The sequence below is a fragment of the Microtus pennsylvanicus genome, chromosome 12 (genome assembly GCF_037038515.1).
Source record: "Microtus pennsylvanicus isolate mMicPen1 chromosome 12, mMicPen1.hap1, whole genome shotgun sequence".
Classification (NCBI taxonomy): Eukaryota; Metazoa; Chordata; class Mammalia; order Rodentia; family Cricetidae; genus Microtus; species Microtus pennsylvanicus.
Window position 1 is genome coordinate 29,320,277 of NC_134590.1, and position 19,129 is coordinate 29,339,405.

Below are 19,129 nucleotides of genomic sequence, written 5' to 3' on the forward strand. Positions count from 1 at the left end.
AAAAAAAAAAAAATAGCATTTTGTAAAGGCAATGAATGTAGTCCCACGACTCCCTGATTTGAAAGGAACACCGTGTATTTTTTATATGCCTCTCTTATCCACTGTGACTTTTATTTTCAAACTGGGCTCTGACTGCAGAGTTTGGAATGTAGAAATGAATTGCTTAGCTCTGCCTTTTCCTGGGGGCGAGGACCCGGACAGAACTGCAATGGTGCACTGTGCACGCTGTTGGACTGCCTGGCCATAGTTCTGTTTCCTGTAAGATTCCATGACTGGTCACAGCACTCATAATCACTGTATTTTTTGACCCAGATAAAAAAAAAACAATTATTTTAATGGTGTTCTGGTACTGTAAATGGTGTCCTTTAAATTATTAATAACTTTCGGGTTGGGGGGCAGGCACAGGGTGGTGTCCAGAGACACACCACACTTCACATCCCCTCTTCCATTTCTCTCACCCTCTTTACATCCTTTTTGTTAAAAATAAAAACAAAAAAACAAGCTTTGTAGCTGTTGCTTTGTGTGGTTATTCTAAGAAAAAGAAAATAAGAAAGACGGCTGTAGAGGGCCTGTTACCTGCAGAGTTCTCACTTGTACTTTCACTTGAAAAAAAGCAGAAGTTAAATTGACTACCCATCTTTGAATACTTTGTATGTAACTACTCTGGTGATGTAACATGTGAAGCCACCTACAAAAATAGAAAACAGACCCAGGAGGACTGTCTTCCCCACCATACCTACACTTTCCCCTCTCCTCTCCCCCCAATCTTCTGCCTTGTTGCATTTACTAACAAAAGGTTAGTGCTTAATTGTAATCCCCAGTGTTTGCTACATTCAACCCTCTTCACCAAATTGACCATCTGAAATAAGAATCCGCCCTTTTTAAACAGGGAAGCCAGGGCACAGCATCAGGATTTGGAGCTGTCTCCACTGTTGTGACCCCGAGGGTCTAGCTGTTAACCACCAGCCACACTGGCTGGAAGCATTGCTAAGGGACCTCTTAGGAAAGGTCTCCACCAGAACAGTGAGCTACTGTCTCAGCTCCTGCCCACCCTCAGGAAAAAGAGTTACTATGTGGCTTCCCTGCCCAGACCCCACTATCAAGGTGGCAGCATCACCCACACTTCAGGAGAAAGAGCTAATAGTTACTATGTGGCTCCCTCTCCCACCCCCAGCTTTCAAAGTGGCCCTATGGTTAACTTGGAAAAGTTAACACAGCAAACAATCCGCTCCATATGCAGAGGTGGCACTTGGGGGGCTCCTGCTAGCTTTCCACTCCGTCTCAGATCTGATGCTCTCTAAGCTTTGGGTTGCATGCATCAACAATGTGGCACCTCAGTGCTAGGATGTTGACATCAAAGACCGAAAACGTCGTCACTTTGTTCAGTATCCGAGTGCCTACATTCTGATTGGTGCCAATCAGATCCTTGCCAGCTGCCCCGGAAAGTTGATGACAACATTAAACTAACAGATGACTTCACTGCCCACCTTAGCAGTCAAGTGGATCTGTCTTAGGACTCATTGCAGGTAGATTTCTTAACTTCACTCATCCCCTTGGCAGGTACTTACTGAGTGTGTGTTCTGCATATTGCACCCCACCCAAAGCATGGGAGTTGACTGGGTTGCCTTTGCTTGGACCTGGGCCCAACTAAGTCAGAAGTCACCCATGAGCACACGTGCACGCATCAGTTTTAACCACGCAGTTCTTAACACTCGCTTTTCACCACCGCCACTTTAGTCCCTGAAAGTCATTCCCTGTCCCCAGGTACCTGGGGCTTTCCTTTAAAAGGCAATTTATCCTCACGGTCCACTATCCATAACACACCTTTAAAATGTTTTAGTGGGGGCTTGCGAGGTGGTCAGAAGAGCACTGGCTGCCCTTGCAGAGGACCCAGGTTCAGTTCCCAGCACCCACATGGTGGCTGTCATCTGCATCTCCCATTCCAGGGAGATCTGCTACCCTCTTCTTGCCTCCTCAGGCACCAGGAATGCATGTAGTACACATCGCAAGCAGGCAGAACACATACACATCAACTAATAAGAAAATAAACCTTTTAGTGCCTTCTCGTATATATCTACACAATGGCCAGTCCCAGGCAGGGCCTGGAACGTTCCCCAGTCTGAGTTGCTAGTGTCACCTGCTGTCTCATACTTAGTGTTTAGCATCTCTGGTTTTCTCTAACACAGGATTTTTGGTCATGTTGTCCTGGCAGGAAACACGTCCAAACTCAACAGACTCAAAAGTTCAGCTCAGGTGGTCTAAGTCAGACAATCCTTTGTTGAGGCATTTAGCTAAGTGCAGCTTCTGCACCAGGTCGGTCCTGGTCTTGTTTGCATAAAATCACCATGAGGATGGAGGTATTTGCTGTTGGCTGGCGTACTTGTTAGCCACGCCCCCGTGAGATTCACGCCCCTGATGTGATTCAGGCTAATAGCACTCTGCCCAGACATCAGCTGGATTCGTTTGGGCCCAGGTGGACCTGTCCCCTCCACACAAGGCCACTAGAGCCTCCTCAAGCTCACTTTGGATGTGGCACATTTCTGTGAATGCTTGGCTAGTGTACAAGATGTCAGACTAACATCCGGGTTGCGGGGGGGGGGGGGGGGGGGGCGGGGAGGCACTACCTACCGCTACAACACAAGTGTTTAGAAAATGAGGAGCAGTTTCCACCTGGTTCCAACTGTGAGGCTTGCGTTAGACCAACAGTCAACACTTGCTTCGCTAGACGCACCTGAGACTGCACGCCCCGCACCAGTATCTGCCAGGGGGCTCTCAAGGTTCCCAAGGAGACCTGGTTTAAATAGCACACTGCACCCCGTTCCAATTTATCATGTGTCGATTCTGTTTAATAACAGAACCTCAGTCCTGTAAACTGAAGCTGTAGATTCTTGTCTGTTCTTGTCTAGGAGGCCTTAAGAGTTGATCAGGTGCCTGTAACCTCCCTAACTCAGCCTGGTCCAGTCTGCCATCAACAGACGTTAACTAAGTATAGGCGACAGGTCCCGACTTTCAGCGCACGCTCTCCTCAACCCGAGGCATAAACTGGATAAAGCCTCAAACTGTTTTTGCAATACCTTTTATTTTGCAGGCTTTATCAAAGTACACTGCCTTTCATGAAATATTTTGAGAAGGGAAAAGTGGAGAGGAGACGGGGCCTGGGAGAAAGCTTTCTCGCCCGCTCCATTAGCCCCAAGCTAGCAGAACCATTTTTGGCTTTCACTAAATGATGTACTTGAAGCTGAAGGTGCTATCACAGGACAGCCGTTTGTCCTTGCATCTCCCACACAAGTCTTGACGATGGGGGCGTTTAGGGTCCACATGGCGAAGTCTGACTGGGCAGGTGCATCTAGTTCTTTTACAACTCTGAAAAATCAGAGTGAAAAGTAGAAAGGATGAGCCCCTGTCCCCCTGCTTCTGGGAGCTTCAAAGCAGGTGACAGTATAGAAAGCCGAGTACTGAGCAGTTTCAGGCACCGTAAGGTAGAGAGGTGCCTACTACCCCCCCCTTTTTTTTTATTTATTTTTTTGGTTTTTCGAGACAGGGTTTCTTTCTCTGTGGCTTTGGAGCCTGTCCTGGAACTCACTCTTGTAGACCAGGCTGGTCTCGAACTCACAGAGATCCGCCTGCCTCTGCCTCCCGAGTGCTGGGATTAAAGGCGTGCGCCACCATCGCCCGGCTCCCCCTTTATTCTAAATGCAGTCTAAATGGGTTTTTACCTCGGTTTCTCAGTGCCCACCGTAGGGGAGTTAGTTCTCCAATTACTGACTTAAGACAAGTGCATTGACGACTCTCAGACATGTGGGCGCCATTGGCTCCGATTAACATTAACAGGTAAATGACGTCACTTCCTTCTTTTTAAACATTATCTAGCCCCTCAGCACCGTGCTAAACTAATAGTAAGCCACCACCACAGTAAGCTCAGCCACCACAGCTACGGGTGAAATGCATAAAGCTGGACGACAGCTTAGAACAGTCTTGCAGGCAACTCCCTTTGTGAGCTCTCGAGCAAGCCTGAAGCTCGATGCATGCGTTTCATACTCGAGCTTGGCTATGTGGTTCCTACATGCATAGCATTAGGTAATAGGGTGCCGTCTCAAGCTAGCAGAAAGATATTCTGCTTTGCAGTATATTTTCCTGGAAGCCAAATTGGGGGGGGGGGGAGTAGGTGATCAAACCTTCTATACCGCAAATGAGGTAACAGGTTCTATCAGGCGGCACTATCAGGTTCTACAGGAGCAGAAGGGAAGAAACCCCCCCCTCCCCATTCCACAGTGGAGGGAATTTCTACCTACCGCCCCTAACAAAAACCAAACAAACAGAGCCTACAACCACTGGGAGCCTAGCCTCTTTTAGGACATATATTTAAAGTGCACACAAAGCCCTCTTCCCAAAATGCCAATGTTTGATTTACTTGACAGGTGATATCCTCCACTCGGTACGGGTTGTAGGATTTCTGGCACACTCGGCAGAACTGTTTGAAGTACACCTGGGACAGGAAACGCAGCACATGGAGGGGAGGCTCAGCGTCCCAGCAGCAACGGGACGGCCACGCGCTGTGTCTTACCTTGCTGGTGCCCTGCACGCACCACACATAGGCGCTCTCCCACCGGATATTGCAGTCCTTGCAGTGATAGTAGCCATACTTCTGCTCTAAGAACTGGACAGGAGGACAGCAGACTTTAACCACGTGACGCCCGAGTGACCCTTTCAGAGCCTGGGACAGATTCTACTCGATACTTAAAACGACCAAATTTCCTGCTAGATCATGGTCGGGGGACGGAAGGTTAGGTGTGGGCCAACCTCTAAATTAATCAGGTGAGCTAATAGCTCAATCAAACAGATACTCAGACCAAGAGCAAACAAACAGCTTATAGACCAGACTCATTGGGCCGGCTGGCACATTGTCTCCCCCCCACACACCGGACAAGGGAAAGGCCACGTATCTAGTGCTGCCTGAGCTCAGGATTCTTAGGCCTCTCACGTGGGACGACACATGACCTTGGGAAATGCACAGATGCAAAGTTATTCTCTAGGCTGAAAGAGAAAGACGCTTCCAAACTTTCTCAGGTGTTCAACATTAAATTCTCCACGAGCTAGTTAAGTTTCCCGATAAGTCCTGTGATTACATTTAGTACAAGCTAAGCAGTATCAGCACCTGATTCTCTAACTTCCCATCTTCCTTCTTGTGACAAACAAGCTGGGAACAAGTGTCCTCTGTCTGTCTGTCTGTCTGTCATCCCCACCCCCATTAGGCCTTAGGACGGGTAGGCGCACCCTAAGGCAATTTACAGGTTAGCAAATACCACAGGGGGCCGTAAAAGGCTGAAAATTTTTTGCCTAGATCACATCCAGCTGTGAATGGCAGTGGCCAAATGCTTTTCTCCCTCTACCTCAAACACAAAACAGTCTTGAGATAACAGGGATAGAATAAGGACTTCCTGAGTCCTTTCATCTCTTTCCTTGGGGGTTACAACTGGCTTCTTCCCCAGCCCCTGCCCCCACCCCCGCCCGTTTGTCTAGCCTAGGCCAACAACTCAGGACTGCCCAAAGGCTTAGCAGTGCTGGGTGAATGGGGAGCTTTTTAAAGCTGGGCAAGTTTGGGAGAGAGAAGCCTCAGTTGACAGCTTCAGAAACAGAGGGAAGAATCTGGTAGGAGGATCCGGCTGAGCCACTGAGACAGTTTCCCACATCTGGTGGGAAAATAAGAAACGGGGTCTTGGGAGTTGATTCTCCCGCGATAAAGTTCACTAAACGGTCCAGACTCCACGGGGGCCTTATTTACCGTGTGCATGTGAGCTGAATAAAATAATTACACTGGCTTTCCCCAGAACAGACTGCCATTTGGTTGTATTGTGTAAACACCTCCCTCTGCAATAACAGTCAGCAATGGCAAAATCCTGTTTACCTCGGGGCTGGAGAGTTAAATCAGCTGCTAAAAGCACGCTCTGCTCTTCTAGAGGACTCTACTCAGTTCCTAGCACCCATATGGCGGCTTCCAACCATCTGTAAAACTCCAGGCCTAGGGCATCCCTCCTTCTGCTCCCACCCCTCCACCACCACCAAGCGCTCAATTGAGACATAAACGCAGGCAAAACACCCATACACATAATAAACAAATAAATAACAAATAAATAAATGAATAAAAGCATACACACTGACATTGAAGAATGCTATGCTGCCATGCATCCCCCCCAGGGCCTCCCGAAGGAGAGCCTCAACTCTGGAGGCATCTGGGGCCCATCAAGCCTCACCTGGAAGCGCAGGCGCTCCTTGTCCTGCTCGGTGCTCTGCGGGGAGGCCCCGTCTCTCACGGTGGCCGGGTCACCAGGGTCCTGAGTCGACTCTGGGGCAGGACGCAGCTCCTGATTCTCGGGCTCAGGCTGCGAGGTCTCCCTACTGTCCGGGTCCTCCCGCAGTGGCTGCTCCTGCTCGGCCTGCCCTTCGTCCTGGACGTCGCCCTCCTTGGAGCACGGCTTGGGGACTGCTTTTCTCACCGCCACCTCTCCCTTTCCCAGCTGGGGTTCCCGGGTCTCCGCCGGTGCCGGCCTCTGCTTTCCGTCGCTGGGCTTCTGCTCGCCCGCCGCGACCTCCATCGAGGAGGAGAGGCCACAGAAGGCCACTGGCGAGTACACGGCGACACTGCGCCAGGAGCGTGGGGACCTCCGGGCTCCGGCGGGGCTGCAGGGTTGGCGGGAACCGGACCGGACCTCGGGGCTGCGTCGGCGCTGTCCAAGCTGCAGCGTGCGGCGCCCGAGCGAGCACTGCACCGAGGCGTCGCGGCGCGGGTTCACCTGCACCGCAGCATCGCGGCTGCAGACCGGCCGGGGACCCGCCCGCGACAACAGGGCCATGAGCTGCGCCCGCCGGTAGCTGTCGAAGTACTCGGCGGCGGTGAGCTGCCCGCAGCCGGGAAAGAAGGAAGGGGGCGCGGGCCGGTAACCGCCGGCACGGAACCGCCAACCTTCTTGGGCCTTGTCGACTTGCGGGTGGGGATGCGGGCAGGAATGAGGCATGCTCGCCGGGAACATGTGTGCATCCCGCGCCTCGCCCGCCCAGGCAGCCATCAGCGCGGTCCAGCTGCCCACCACGCCCCACTAAATAGGCAGCGGCACCGACGGGAGCAGCCCTAAACCCTACCACTTCTAGCCGCGCGGAGCGAAACCCTCCCCAGGCTTTTCCTGCATTGGTGGGCGGCGACCCCCTCGAGGATGCGGAAAGGTGGTTTTCCTTGCCACACACCGGGGCAATTTGTAGGGAACTCGCCGAGGTGAGAATTCCACCCGAGAATCATCACCGGGATTAGCGGAGCCAGGTGGCCGCATGCCCTCATCGCTCCAGGTGTCTGCCACGAGGAAGGCGAGGCAAGCCCGGTGTCTGATTAGGGAGTAAAATACCAAGGTTAGGAGCCTGCTTTGAGCTCTTTATCTATCGCCTCAGTTCACTTAGCTCAGAGCGGTGGAGCAGTGTCCACCCACAAGCCTTTCAAGAAGGGACACACCTTAGGAGCCTGTAGCTATCACCCTTCCCCAGGGGTGAATGGAGGTACGGGTTTTCTCTCCTCCGGGGTGAGGCCTACAAATTTTCCTAAGGATAAATGGATCTGAGATGCATTCACACAAATGCAGGAAATGGGTGAAAGAAAATGCCTGCATCCTTGTCAAACGCTGGTGGGCATTAACAATAAATAAATCCTAGATTAAGTAGCCAGATACGTGAATGTGATTTTCTCTGGTTTGATAGCGGCTGGACAATGTAATGCTACATTGCGGTTTCATTTACCTGTTTTGGACATGTCTCAATACAGGCTAGTATTGAATGTCAGCAGGTGTCTGTAAGTTGAGCAAACACGTGTTTTTGTTTTACACTTTTACTCATATATGCACCAGACATCCACATTTCCAGCCCCCTTTTCCTAATACAGTGCTTATCTGTAGCAACAGCCCTGGAAATGGCAAGAACCAAACAGCACACTTAACCAGCGGAGGTGCGCGTTAGCTGACCCAGGTGCAAGCAATCCTGGAACACTGGTGACTTATAAAAACACATGATTAATACTGAGATACAACGTTACAGTGGGACCACCAAATCTGTTACACGGAATGTGAATCCATCGTTATCCTGGATGTGGCCCATATGAGCTACCACAGGGCATAAATAGGAAGTGATAATTCAGCCACATGGAGGCTCCTGTGCCCCTCTCTCCACATTCAGAGGGAGGTCTGGGTAGTTTCCACCATTGCTAAGTCCTCTGCTCCCACTGTGCCGTAGGAGGTGTCTGCCATTTCCTCTTCTTTCAGTTTCTTGTAAGAAATATCCGTGTCCTCATCTTCATCCAGGGGATCTCGCTTATGCAGTATCTCAGTTCCATACATTTTGTATAGTAAAACCAAAACCCCTGCCTCTGCAGACTGGAAGAGGGCGTAGAGCAGGGGGAACATGTACATACTTCCTATGAAGCGTGGCGGGAAGGCCAGTTTGAGGATGGCCGTACAGAGCTGCACATTCTGACTCCCCGTTTCCAGACAGACAGTCCTCTTGCAGTTGGGGGGAAGGTGGAAGAGAGTAGCTAAGCCATAGCCTGACGCATAGCCTGCCAGGGGCATAAAAATGGCGACCACATAAACAGCTGCAGGGATACTTGCCAGCAGTTCGGGTCCCAACATGGTGCCAGTCATTATGAAGAGGACTACCAGGGTCACTAGCAGAGACCACAGGGAAACCTAGAAGAGACAGTAGATAGGCAAACCATCAGCCATGACATCATCGAGGAGGAATTCAGGCAAGGGGATAGGACCTCCTGCACAGAGTATGTCCAAAGCTGGGACTCCACATTAGACAGAATTGCTCTGGGGCTTGGTCTGATGTCCATTGGCATTTACCTTCTTTGAGCTCTGGCAGTGGCCTTGGAGGGAGCGATATAAAGAACAGACTACTCCTTCTAAAATGTCTTTCAAATGATAAACTAGTGATGAGGGGAGGGTTACTGTTTCTAGGCAGACTGTCCCTCAGCCGCTTAGCCTAGGTCATATGACTTTTAATGCGTTTAATTTACTGGCATGCATGCCTCTAAAATGGAGCAGCTAGAATTGAACCCAAGAACCTAGTTACAGACTGAGGACTAGGTTGGACAACTTAATCTTTACCTCTCCTGAACCCTGTGCTTTCCACGTGAAATTCGTTCTTATTTTACATGACATAAAAGGCTGTTAAGTTTACAATAAAAATTAACTTAGTTTAGGATATTTTTAACTTTCAAAGTTCCAAAAATGACTGCCCATACCATCGATACTAATAATTGCTCATTGATACCAATGAAAAAATTATCAACTCTGTAGGTAAAGATATGGTGAATTCCTTATAAATCTGCAACTCTACTCTTGGAATTGTCCATGAAAAAAAATCTCCTAAGTTTCTAACGATTCTTAGGAAGTATTGCAATAGGGAGGTTTCAGGAACACTGCTATTGGTTGGGTGAAATGCGCCCTCTCACTGTTCTGATTGGTACATTTCCTCATTCAAGTAGAAGAGGAAGCACAGAGATGAGGAAGAAATCTAAAGATGTCCCTAGTCTCCTGGAGATAGGTGGTGAAGTTGTGCTTTTCCCATGAGGTGTGAGGGCACTAGCGATCCCCAGAAAGCTGAAGTAAATTCCGCCTCTCTGAGAAAGCAGATGAGAGATGAAATCCTGCTGAAGCCTCTGGGATCGACACGGACTTGATGCTCTTTTGAAAATATTTAAAACTGAACAGGCAGTGCTGGTACACCCCTTTAATCCCAGCAATTGGGAGGCAGAGGTAGGTGGATTTCTGAGTTCAAGGCTAGCCTGGACTACAGAGTGAGCTCCAGGACAGCCAGGGCTACACAGAAAAACCCTGTCTTAAGGAAAAAAAATTTTTTTAATTGATCTAGGCTGATCAAAAATTCTACTCTAGAAGATATTGAAATATTTTCCTACGGCATATAAAAATACATATACAATTTTCAGTGACCTATTACAAATCAACTTTTTAATTAATTTACAATGTGTATCATTTAAAAAGAACTGACAGGAATACCATTTCTTCATCTAAGGATTCTACCTACAAAGTTCCTTGGAGCAATTTAAAATTTAAAAAAAGAAGAAAGGAAAGATGAAAAAGTCCTGTGGGAGGACACTGGGAACGAATACTCATTTAAGTGTTTGCAAGAGCTTAGTGATCACATGAGCCCCATCTTTCTTGTGAGACCAACCCGCCATAATTGCCTTATTTAATACATTTCTTCTATTTTTAGAGCTTGAGTTCCTCGTTTTGCTCCTGGAATTCCTTAACTTTCATGGTAATTGCCATTGAGTTAATAATAAAACAGTAGCTGAATGGTTGAGCTAACTAAATGCATCTCAAGACCATCTATGGAGAGATGCTGTGTACGTGTGTGTGTGTGTGTGTGTGTGTGTGTGTGTGTGTGTGTGTGTGGAGGTGTTTATTATACTCTATGTTGGCTACTCATAAGATTTCTTGGAGCTAGATCTCTGTGCAGAACAGAATGCTCTTTTTCTTTTACTAGGGAAAGTTGACTTCTCTGTATAAGTAGAAAATAAGTCAATAAAAATAAAACTTTCTATATTCTGAAGTCTCCATAATTGTAACACTGAAATGGTTCTCCCCCCCCCCTTGTCTAAAGAAACTTGTCTCTGCACTCTAGTTATCTGTGTGTTTTAGTTAGCTTACTTCTGAAAAATGAACATTTTGGTTTTGTTTTCATCTTCTTTCACTTTTCAAAAGAATTAAAATTAATTAAAATTTTCTGGTCAACTATTGAAAGTATATGTTGATAAAATATCCGTTTTTAAAATAAAGCACTGTTAGAAATATTCCCTAGTAATAGTAATTCCTCATCATTTCATTAACTTGAAAAGCCATATAAAATAATGTGTCCGAAAAGATAAAAGATGTGCAGGTTTAGCTATGACAATAGAATCCACACTACCCAGAACCCAGTTTTGTTCTGTGTTTTGAGACCAACATTCTGTGTCTTCTGTTATATTGACCCAATGTCTTGCTAACTTCGACTTTTTTAATTATGTTATTTAAGGGTGCCTGTTTCAGGTTGTGTTTCCTCAGCATTAGAGTTCCACTGAAAATATTCTAATGCATTATAAAATATTTTGAATAATTTTATCCAATCTGCTCTGGATTTTAGTACTATTCAGTTAGTGGGAAGTGCCTGCCATTTTGTTGTTGTTTTGTTTTGAGACAGGTTCTCATTCTGTAGCTCTGGCTGTCCTGGACGTCATCCTGTAGACCAGGCTGGCCTTGAACTCACCAAGATCTGCCTGCTTCTGCCTCCCAAGAGCCTGGATTAAAGGCCTGCGCCACTGTGCCCTGCAGTGCTCGCCATTTGATTGCACTGCGTCTCCATGAGTGTATCACCACTAAGTGCATCTCTTACACTATTGTTAATTTTCAGATGCGGTAGAGAAATTGTTCTCAGCCTTCCTAATGCTGTGACCCTTTAATACAGTTCCTCATCTTGTGGTGATCCCCAACCATAAAATCATTCTCACTGTTACTTCATAACTGTAACTGTGCTACTATTATGAATCGTAATGTAAATATTTTTGGAGCTAGAGAGTTAGCCAAGGGATCACAACCCACAGGTTGAGAAACAGTAAGGGATTGAGCCAGACAGAATGGTTTCAAATTCCAGACCCTACTGTGTCAGTCTCTGAGTGCTGGGATTACAGTCTGCATCCTTCTTCCCAACTTTAGCTGGGACTTAATTAGAACTATTATCCCACTGAGGTTTGTCATTAATTAGGCTTGTCGTATAAACTTGTCAAGTGTGTGCCTGAAAGTCCTTTGTTCCCTTCCCTGCTGTCCAAACCTCCTAGCGTGACAACTCCTCTTCAGAGACCAGACTCTTGGTAGGTGCCGCTGGCAGGGAAGAGAGACCTTACCTTCACGATGTAGTCGGCCACCCGATTGTATTTGTACCGAATGAAGGCGCCCAGCCCAATAGGAATGAGCGTGCTGCAGAGAGTCAGGGTGACTGCCCCTAGCGGGAGCAGCTGCACCAGAGGGGTATTGATCCAAGCCCGGCTGTAGATCCAGAGGCAGAGGGGCATCAACACCAGGGCCAGAAGCGTGGAGGAAATGGTCATGATGATGCTGCAAAAAGGTGTGAACAGAGTCAGAAAGGGCTCTGAGCCAGAAGGCCAGCCTCGTCTTTCCTTACCTGTTATAGAGGGAAAGGGAGAAGGGGGCGCTGTAAGTCTCAGGGCTGAAGTCTGCAGAGAGTCTATTTTATCCTGCTGTGATAGAAACGGGAATCCCAGCCAAGACAATGACCTAGGACCCAGGATGGCTGCCCTAAACCTCATAAAGCCTGGAAACTGATTGATTCTGATGACATGAAACCTTTTCTTTTAATCCTACCAAATACCTTGAGACGCTGACACTGGTGGATGCTACTTGCTGGGTTAAGCTCAGTTAGGTGGCACTCCTTAAGAGATAGATGACTTTCTTTATGGGACTACAGTCCTGACTGGCTTTTTGCATTCCGTTGAGTTCTAGCTTCAGACTTCCCTCTTCTCTTTGCCTTCTAGTTACTAGAGACACAGTTACTAGAGGAGCCTGATCCTCCGGGAAGGGGCTATGCGTGAAATCCCAGGGCCGTTAACCAGCTAGATCCGGGGCTACATCTTTCCCCACTGACACACAATCTCTAAGCGTCCGCCAGCATTTCAAAACCAAGCCTCCGTATCTTCCGCCCCTTTATCCTTCCCTCCTCAGTATTTCATCCCACAGAGCTCCACACACCCCTCTTGCTGAGAACTCTGTGGGCTGGGGTGGGAAAGCGGCCATACCTGAGGTTCATGTCACCGTCCACCAGCAGGGACATAAGGTTGGAGAGATTTCCACCCGGACAGCAGCCACACAGGAGTACCGCCACCGCGGCCACCTCATCCAGCTTGAAGGCGAGGGCCAGCAAGAAGGCCAGCAGCGGCAGGAAGCCGAACTGGCAGAGCGCCGCCAGCAGCGCGCCCACGGGCCGCCGGACGTGTGCCCCGAAGTGGTTCACGTCCACGGTGCATCCCAGACCCAGCATGGTGATGCACAAGGCGGCTCCCACGAACACGTTCAACCCGTGGTTGAGCGGTGTGTCCCAGAACGGAGTCTCGTGAGGGACCCAGGGTTGGGGGAAGGCGGAGGAGCCATGGCCCGCCACGCTGACTGCGAGGCTGCTGCTCGTGGGCTCTGGGGTCCGGGTCGGCTCGGGGCTGAAACCCATGCTCGAACTCGGAGCGAGGCTGAGCCCGGGGCCGGGGCTGGAGGCAGCAGTGAGAGGCGACAGGGTACCGGTGCTCGGGCTGCTGGCGTTGGGCGACAGGGTGAAGTTGTCCGGCACAAGCGAGGACGGGTCAAGGAGCAGGGTGGCGTTGTCCAGGCCGTCCATGGCGCTGTCGCCGAGGCCCGGTCTGCGGGGACTGTCCCCGGCTGCGCCTCTTCCCTCGGTCCTGCGGTCCCCGCCACCTGTCTGTCTGGTCAGGCGTCCCCGTGGCGTCGGTGCGGCGAGCAGGTCCTCGCTCCCGTGTGCATGCTGCCCGGCGGCTGGCACTGAGCATCACGCAGCCCGCACCCTGTCGCCGCCCGCACCGCAGGCCCCGCCCTGCCGCCCGGTCCCCTCCTTTTAATCATAGCTAAGTGGTTCTGTACCAGCGCAGCCAGGGGCGGAACAAAGACCCGACAAAGCCCAAGAGGGCGGAGAAGACCGGGCCTGGCTGCCCATCAAATTCTCTGATGACCCTGCCTCTTTTTCTTTTTAATTTTAAAAATATTTTATCTAGTTCAAAGGTAAAATTTGAACACGAAGTCCCCCGTGATGTTTGGATATATGCACACGCTTGTCAAATTATTTTGAACGTATCTCCTTCAATATTTAAAGTTTCTTTATGATGAAAACACTCCAAACGCTTTTCCTTAGGTTCTCCAAATACACAGTTATACAATTATCTTTAGTCACCCTGCCCAGCGGTCACACGCCAGAACATGGTCTTTTTGGTAATGAAATCTAGAGAGCCAGACTCATCAAACGGAAAAAAAAATGCTTATCTAAGTACATATAAGTCATATATATAAACAATGTAAATGGTCCACAGCTCTGCACATAGAAAGGCCTGGCTCCACGTGATCCAGTCTGGAAGCAGCACATGCATTTGGCCCGAATTTGCAAACAAAAATGGTAAGCTTTTATGTTCAGGCTCGGACTAAAAAGCAATAATAATGATCCTATTTTTCTGCCTGGTGCTGTTTCAGAACCAGGGCAAACCCATGGGCTGGATACTCTGTCTACAAATTCCATTGAAAGTTGTTTATTGACATATTGCAATTGTACATTTCTATTGTGTGTGGTATAACATTTTAATCACACACACTGAGCTCATGATCAAATCATAGCCATCGGCGGCACTCATTCGCAATGTCTCTGGTTAGGAACACTGAATCCTCTCCAGTCCCCATTTTGAAATATTCAGTTGCTTGTTGCCAACCAGTTATCCTGTGTCATGGTCTGAATCTTACAACCAGAGGCAGAAGGACACCTGTGCTTCCCCTAGTTCTTGAGTGCCTAACTCAATGGGTTGAGAAAAGTCTCTGTGGGAAAAAAGTGTGTATTAAGAAAGCTATTGGCATCTTCTGCTGCAGATGCCTATTCTAACTGTCGGCTAAGTTGTACAGACTTTGGGTCTGGTTTGTTTTGGTTTGTGAATTTTTATATATTTGCAAGGGTTTTAATATATATATAACAAAGCTTCTAACATTTTAAAAAATTTTAAAAAGTCATTGACAGGCGGGAAGAAGACGTTTCCATGGTCGCAGATTTATGAAGTGTTGTGAAGTCAAGACTCAGCCCTGGGATTAAAGGGCTGAAGTGAAACAAAGAGCGGAGACTCTTACCTTCAGACAGGCTAATCCCCAAACAAATTAAATCAGGGTTCATAGGAATGGAGCGGCAGCAAGGAGGAGCCCTTCCCTCCATGCGTGTCAAAGGGAAGGATGGCTGCTAAACAGAGCACAGCTCTTAAGGAGGAGTGAATGTCCCAGGAGTGTCCGCAGCAGTGATGGCCAGTCGAGTTGTCCGAGCCAGCGTGGGAATGTCCAGTCTAAAGTCAGAGCCCAGGCTAGGGTTCCTCCTGAGCCAAGACAGAGGGAATTCCTCCTCGCAAGAAGTGACTCCTGTCCCCTTCCCAGAGAGAGAGGGTGAACTCCATTGCCCAGTGATCCCCTGTGTTCTGATGTTCGCATCTCTGCCTCCTCAAGTCTCAAATGGCAGAGCATATGAAAAATAAGACTAAATTCAAACCATAAATGTACCGAAGCTGTTAATTCAAGGAGGATAGATAGACCTTGAGCAAACATTTAGGAGCACAATGGCACCCCACACTTTTTCTATCACACTGAACTCAGAAAAGATGCATCTACTGGGCAAAGTTTTGGAGGAAGGGGGCTGTGATGAAAAGATTCAAGTTTTCAAGGCCTATGAGGGCAGAAGACAGTCAGATAGATGTTGTGATGAGGTGTACTGCTCAAAAGTGGCTCAAAAGGGCTCCGGCATGACTGGGCCCTGCTATAGTTGAGGTCTTGAAAGTCCTTCGAAAGCCCATGTACTGCAGGCTCAGTTCCAGCCTGGCTCTATATTAGACTGTGGGACCATTAAGGGGGTGGGGACTAGGGGAAGCTCTTTGAGTCACTGGGAGAATGCTTGCAGAAAGAATGATGAGATGGGAACCCCTGCTCACTCTTCTTTGATTCCTGACTATAAGATGAACAGTTTGACTATAAGGTGAACACTGTTTGCTCCCACCGTGGTGTGCACCTCACCAGAGGCCCAATGCAATACAGCTAAGTAAGCATGGGCTAAAACCTCCAAATATGATGTGCCAAAATGAACCCCTTCCCTTCGTAGGTTATTTCTGCTATTTTGTTTTAGTGATGAAAAGGTCAGTAACACAGGCTCATGTTCTTAAGCCACGGCATGAGATAAGCCCAGAACACACGGTAGAGGGTGCAGCTGGGGCTCGGTTGATGAGCCACCAAGCCTGTTTGCTTTAGAATGCCTCCTCCTCATTTTAAAGATATTAAAACCCACAAATCAAATAAGCAGTAATTACAGGCAGACCAACCAGCTCCTCTTGGGGCTTGGGGAGAAATCTGGGAGGCAATTTGTCCGATGGGTGAAAAACGGAAACAGTGCCGGGAAGTAGTCAGTAAGAGAATGCTTATTTGGTATGCTCAAGGTCCTGGGTTCGGTACCCAGGACTGGCAAAAATCAAAGTGCAATAGGAAAAAAATGCAAATGATAAGAACACACACAAGAGTGCAAGAAGGAATGCAAACAGTTACACTTATAGAAAACACGCTTAGAGCCAAATAAATCAGATTGTAACAATTTGAGGGCGGGTTTTTCTTAGCATCAGAAAAGATTCAAATGAATAGGATTATGTGAGGGAGCAGGGGCATGCTGCAACCAGCTCCCCGTTCATCTTGTCGGTTTTCCTTTTCTAGAAGAAAACTTGGTAGCAGGTAACACCTGCCCTACAAATGTGTATCCACTTTTACCCGGCAATTCTGTCTCCAGGTGTTTATCCCAAGGAACCAATTAGAGACGTGGAAACAACTTGGAGTACCACATGAGCATCTAGTGCGTGTGGTACCTACTCTGGAGTCTTTGCATCCAGCTTCACTCAGGTTTGCCTAGCCATACACTGCACACACACAGCTGGATGCCAATGCTTCCTTCCAAACACGTTGGCCTGCAGTTGTATGAACTAGGGGGCAGTAATCAGGGAAATAGGTAGGCAGATGCTAAATATTATGCCCTGCAGCTGGAGGTCTTCTCTTCCTTGTCTGCAGTGCCTACCCAGAAGAGCAACCTCCCAGAAGTTCCTTTGTATTTTTAATTTGTATTGTCTATTTTTTTTATGTTTGTGTGTTCACCTGGGTAAATTTATGTGCTCTCCATTCGTGAAGGTGCCCCTGGAGGCTAGAGGGTTTTGGGTCCCCTGGAGCTAGAGTTAGAGACAACTGTGAGTCACCTGATGTGGGTGCTGGGCGCTGAACCCAGCTCCTCTGAAAGAGCAGCAAGTGTTTTTAATCACTGAGCCATTGCTCCAGCCCCCGAGAGTTCTTAATCTAGTCCATGGATGAACCTGGGATTCTACTAAAGTGTTGTCTGCTTCTCTGTGCTTTTGTTTTGTTTTGGGAGAGTGGATCACACTGCCTTTTCTGATTCCAAAGAGGGTCCAAGACACATTTAGGAGAAGAGTTAGTAAGAGAAGAAGAAACCACGACCATCTGAAGTGATAAGTTAAAACCTATACGCGCACAAATGTGTGATACATTTTACACACACACACACACACACACACACACACACACACACACACACACACACACACACTGTTTCAGGTGACATGCCAGGAATTCTGACTCAGATTGGTTTAAGCAGAAAAGAAATTAGTGAGTCATGGAAATGATTGACCTCTGTGTGGGGCTCATCCCAGAGCTGGGATCCCCGATTCTTTCCATCCCCAGCTCTGCGTAGCTTCATTTTCACTTACACTCTCTCGATAGGAGGCCCCAGGAGTCTTAGCTCCATGCCGCCAGCTTAGATGTAGCTGCAGAAAGAGCTACTCTTTCTTCTCAGCGATCCCCTAAAAGGTCCTGAGAGTCCCTTGGTCCAAGCAAGAGAGCTGGGATGATCCTTGAGTCAGTCAATCACGTGGCTATGGGATAGCCTGGGGAGTAGTCTCATCTCCCCTCAAGACAAAAGACTCAGAAGAGACCATGGGTTTCCTCTCAGGAATATGGTGGAATGTTGAACACTGTGAACAGGAAGAGGAAGAGGGGATGTTGGGAGGTAGAAACATCAGTGCCCACAGAAGCTGTAGGCATCTGAGGGCCTCCCATTGCATTTCCAGCACTGGAGATTGCTGCTTTGAGAACCTTTGCCAGTTCATTTTTAAAGCTTCAGATTCTGTGTTTACCTATTAGTGAGGTCAACCCTTGTCTGCTTAATAATAGGAAGTGCTTTGTCATAGGGACAGTCAGTAAAGAGTCCACTGAGCAAGCATGAAAAGGTGCGTTTGGATCCCAGCACCCACATAAAAGCTGGGCAGTGCATAGACCCCAGTGCTGGGTGGGAGACAGTCAGGGACAGAGACAATGGGCTCCCTAGAGTGCCTTGGGCAGTTAACCTAACTGAATGGATGAGCTCCAGGCTCAGTGGGAGACTGATACCAGCTCCCAGCTCCCACAAACACCCAAGGGAATATGTATGTCTCTTACCACAGACACACGAAAATACTTTATTGTAAACGATCTCTTTTGCCTGTTTTCAGAAATCATTTGGCTTTTTAAAATATGCATAGAGAGCATGAGAAGATAAAATAAACAGAAGCAGCCAAAGTACCCAACAGCACGCAACTGATTGACTAAGTTACTCCTTGCTCATATAAAGGAATACTGTGAAACCAAAGGTCACATAATACAGACCGATGTGAAACAGCAAGTTATGGACAATCGGGCCCAGTGCCTTTAGAAGTTCTCCTATATGGGCACATGCAATGTATATCAGAGTATATTAGATGATGGATGGTTTTTCTATTTCCATATTTCCTTCCCCTCTCTCTAACACTACTGCCACACCCTCAAAGACACTGTTTGAAATAAACAAGAATAGTGAGTACATTCTGTGTTTTGAGCAGTAACAGATACATTTTTGAAAACTCACTGAAGGGTCCCGAATCAGACTGGGCACTTGTTGAGTGGAAGACTGTCTTTTATCAATCTGGTCCTCTCTCTCTCTCTCTCTCTCTCTCTCTCTCTCTCTCTCTCTCTCTGTCTGTGTGTGTGTGTGTGTGTGTGTATGTGTGTGTGTCTGTGTGTGTGACAGAGAGAGAGAGTTCATGTGTGTGTGTGTGTGTGAGAGAGAGAGAGAGAGTTCGTGAGTGTGTGAGAGAGAGAGTTCATGTGTGTGTGCATGCACGCGTGCAGTGTGTATTAGCCATGTTGCTTATCAAATTCAGGACCTCTTATGGATGCTCTGCAAGTGTTCTACCACCACTAGCAGGCATTTTTCTCTAAGTTTT

The 19,129-nt window shown here is 48.1% G+C and overlaps 2 protein-coding genes across 2 annotated transcripts; both read right to left on the bottom strand.

The window, feature by feature from the left end:
- Positions 1 to 3,166: 3,166 nt before the first annotated feature.
- Zar1 (zygote arrest 1) lies at positions 3,167 to 7,156 on the bottom strand. Its single transcript, XM_075943238.1, has 4 exons — positions 6,252 to 7,156; positions 4,565 to 4,657; positions 4,412 to 4,486; positions 3,167 to 3,363 (listed from the first exon to the last, which is right to left on the bottom strand). The coding sequence occupies exons 1-4, from the start codon at positions 7,062 to 7,064 to the stop codon at positions 3,220 to 3,222; spliced, it is 1,125 nt and encodes a 374-aa protein (XP_075799353.1). The 5' UTR covers positions 7,065 to 7,156; the 3' UTR covers positions 3,167 to 3,219.
- Positions 7,157 to 7,861: 705 nt separating this feature from the next.
- Positions 7,862 to 13,598, bottom strand: Slc10a4 (solute carrier family 10 member 4). The gene is made up of 3 exons (XM_075943484.1): positions 12,848 to 13,598; positions 11,939 to 12,149; positions 7,862 to 8,720 (listed from the first exon to the last, which is right to left on the bottom strand). Exons 1-3 carry the CDS (start codon positions 13,435 to 13,437, stop codon positions 8,208 to 8,210), a joined length of 1,314 nt encoding a protein of 437 aa, XP_075799599.1. The 5' UTR covers positions 13,438 to 13,598; the 3' UTR covers positions 7,862 to 8,207.
- Between the last annotated feature and the right edge of the window lie 5,531 nt (positions 13,599 to 19,129).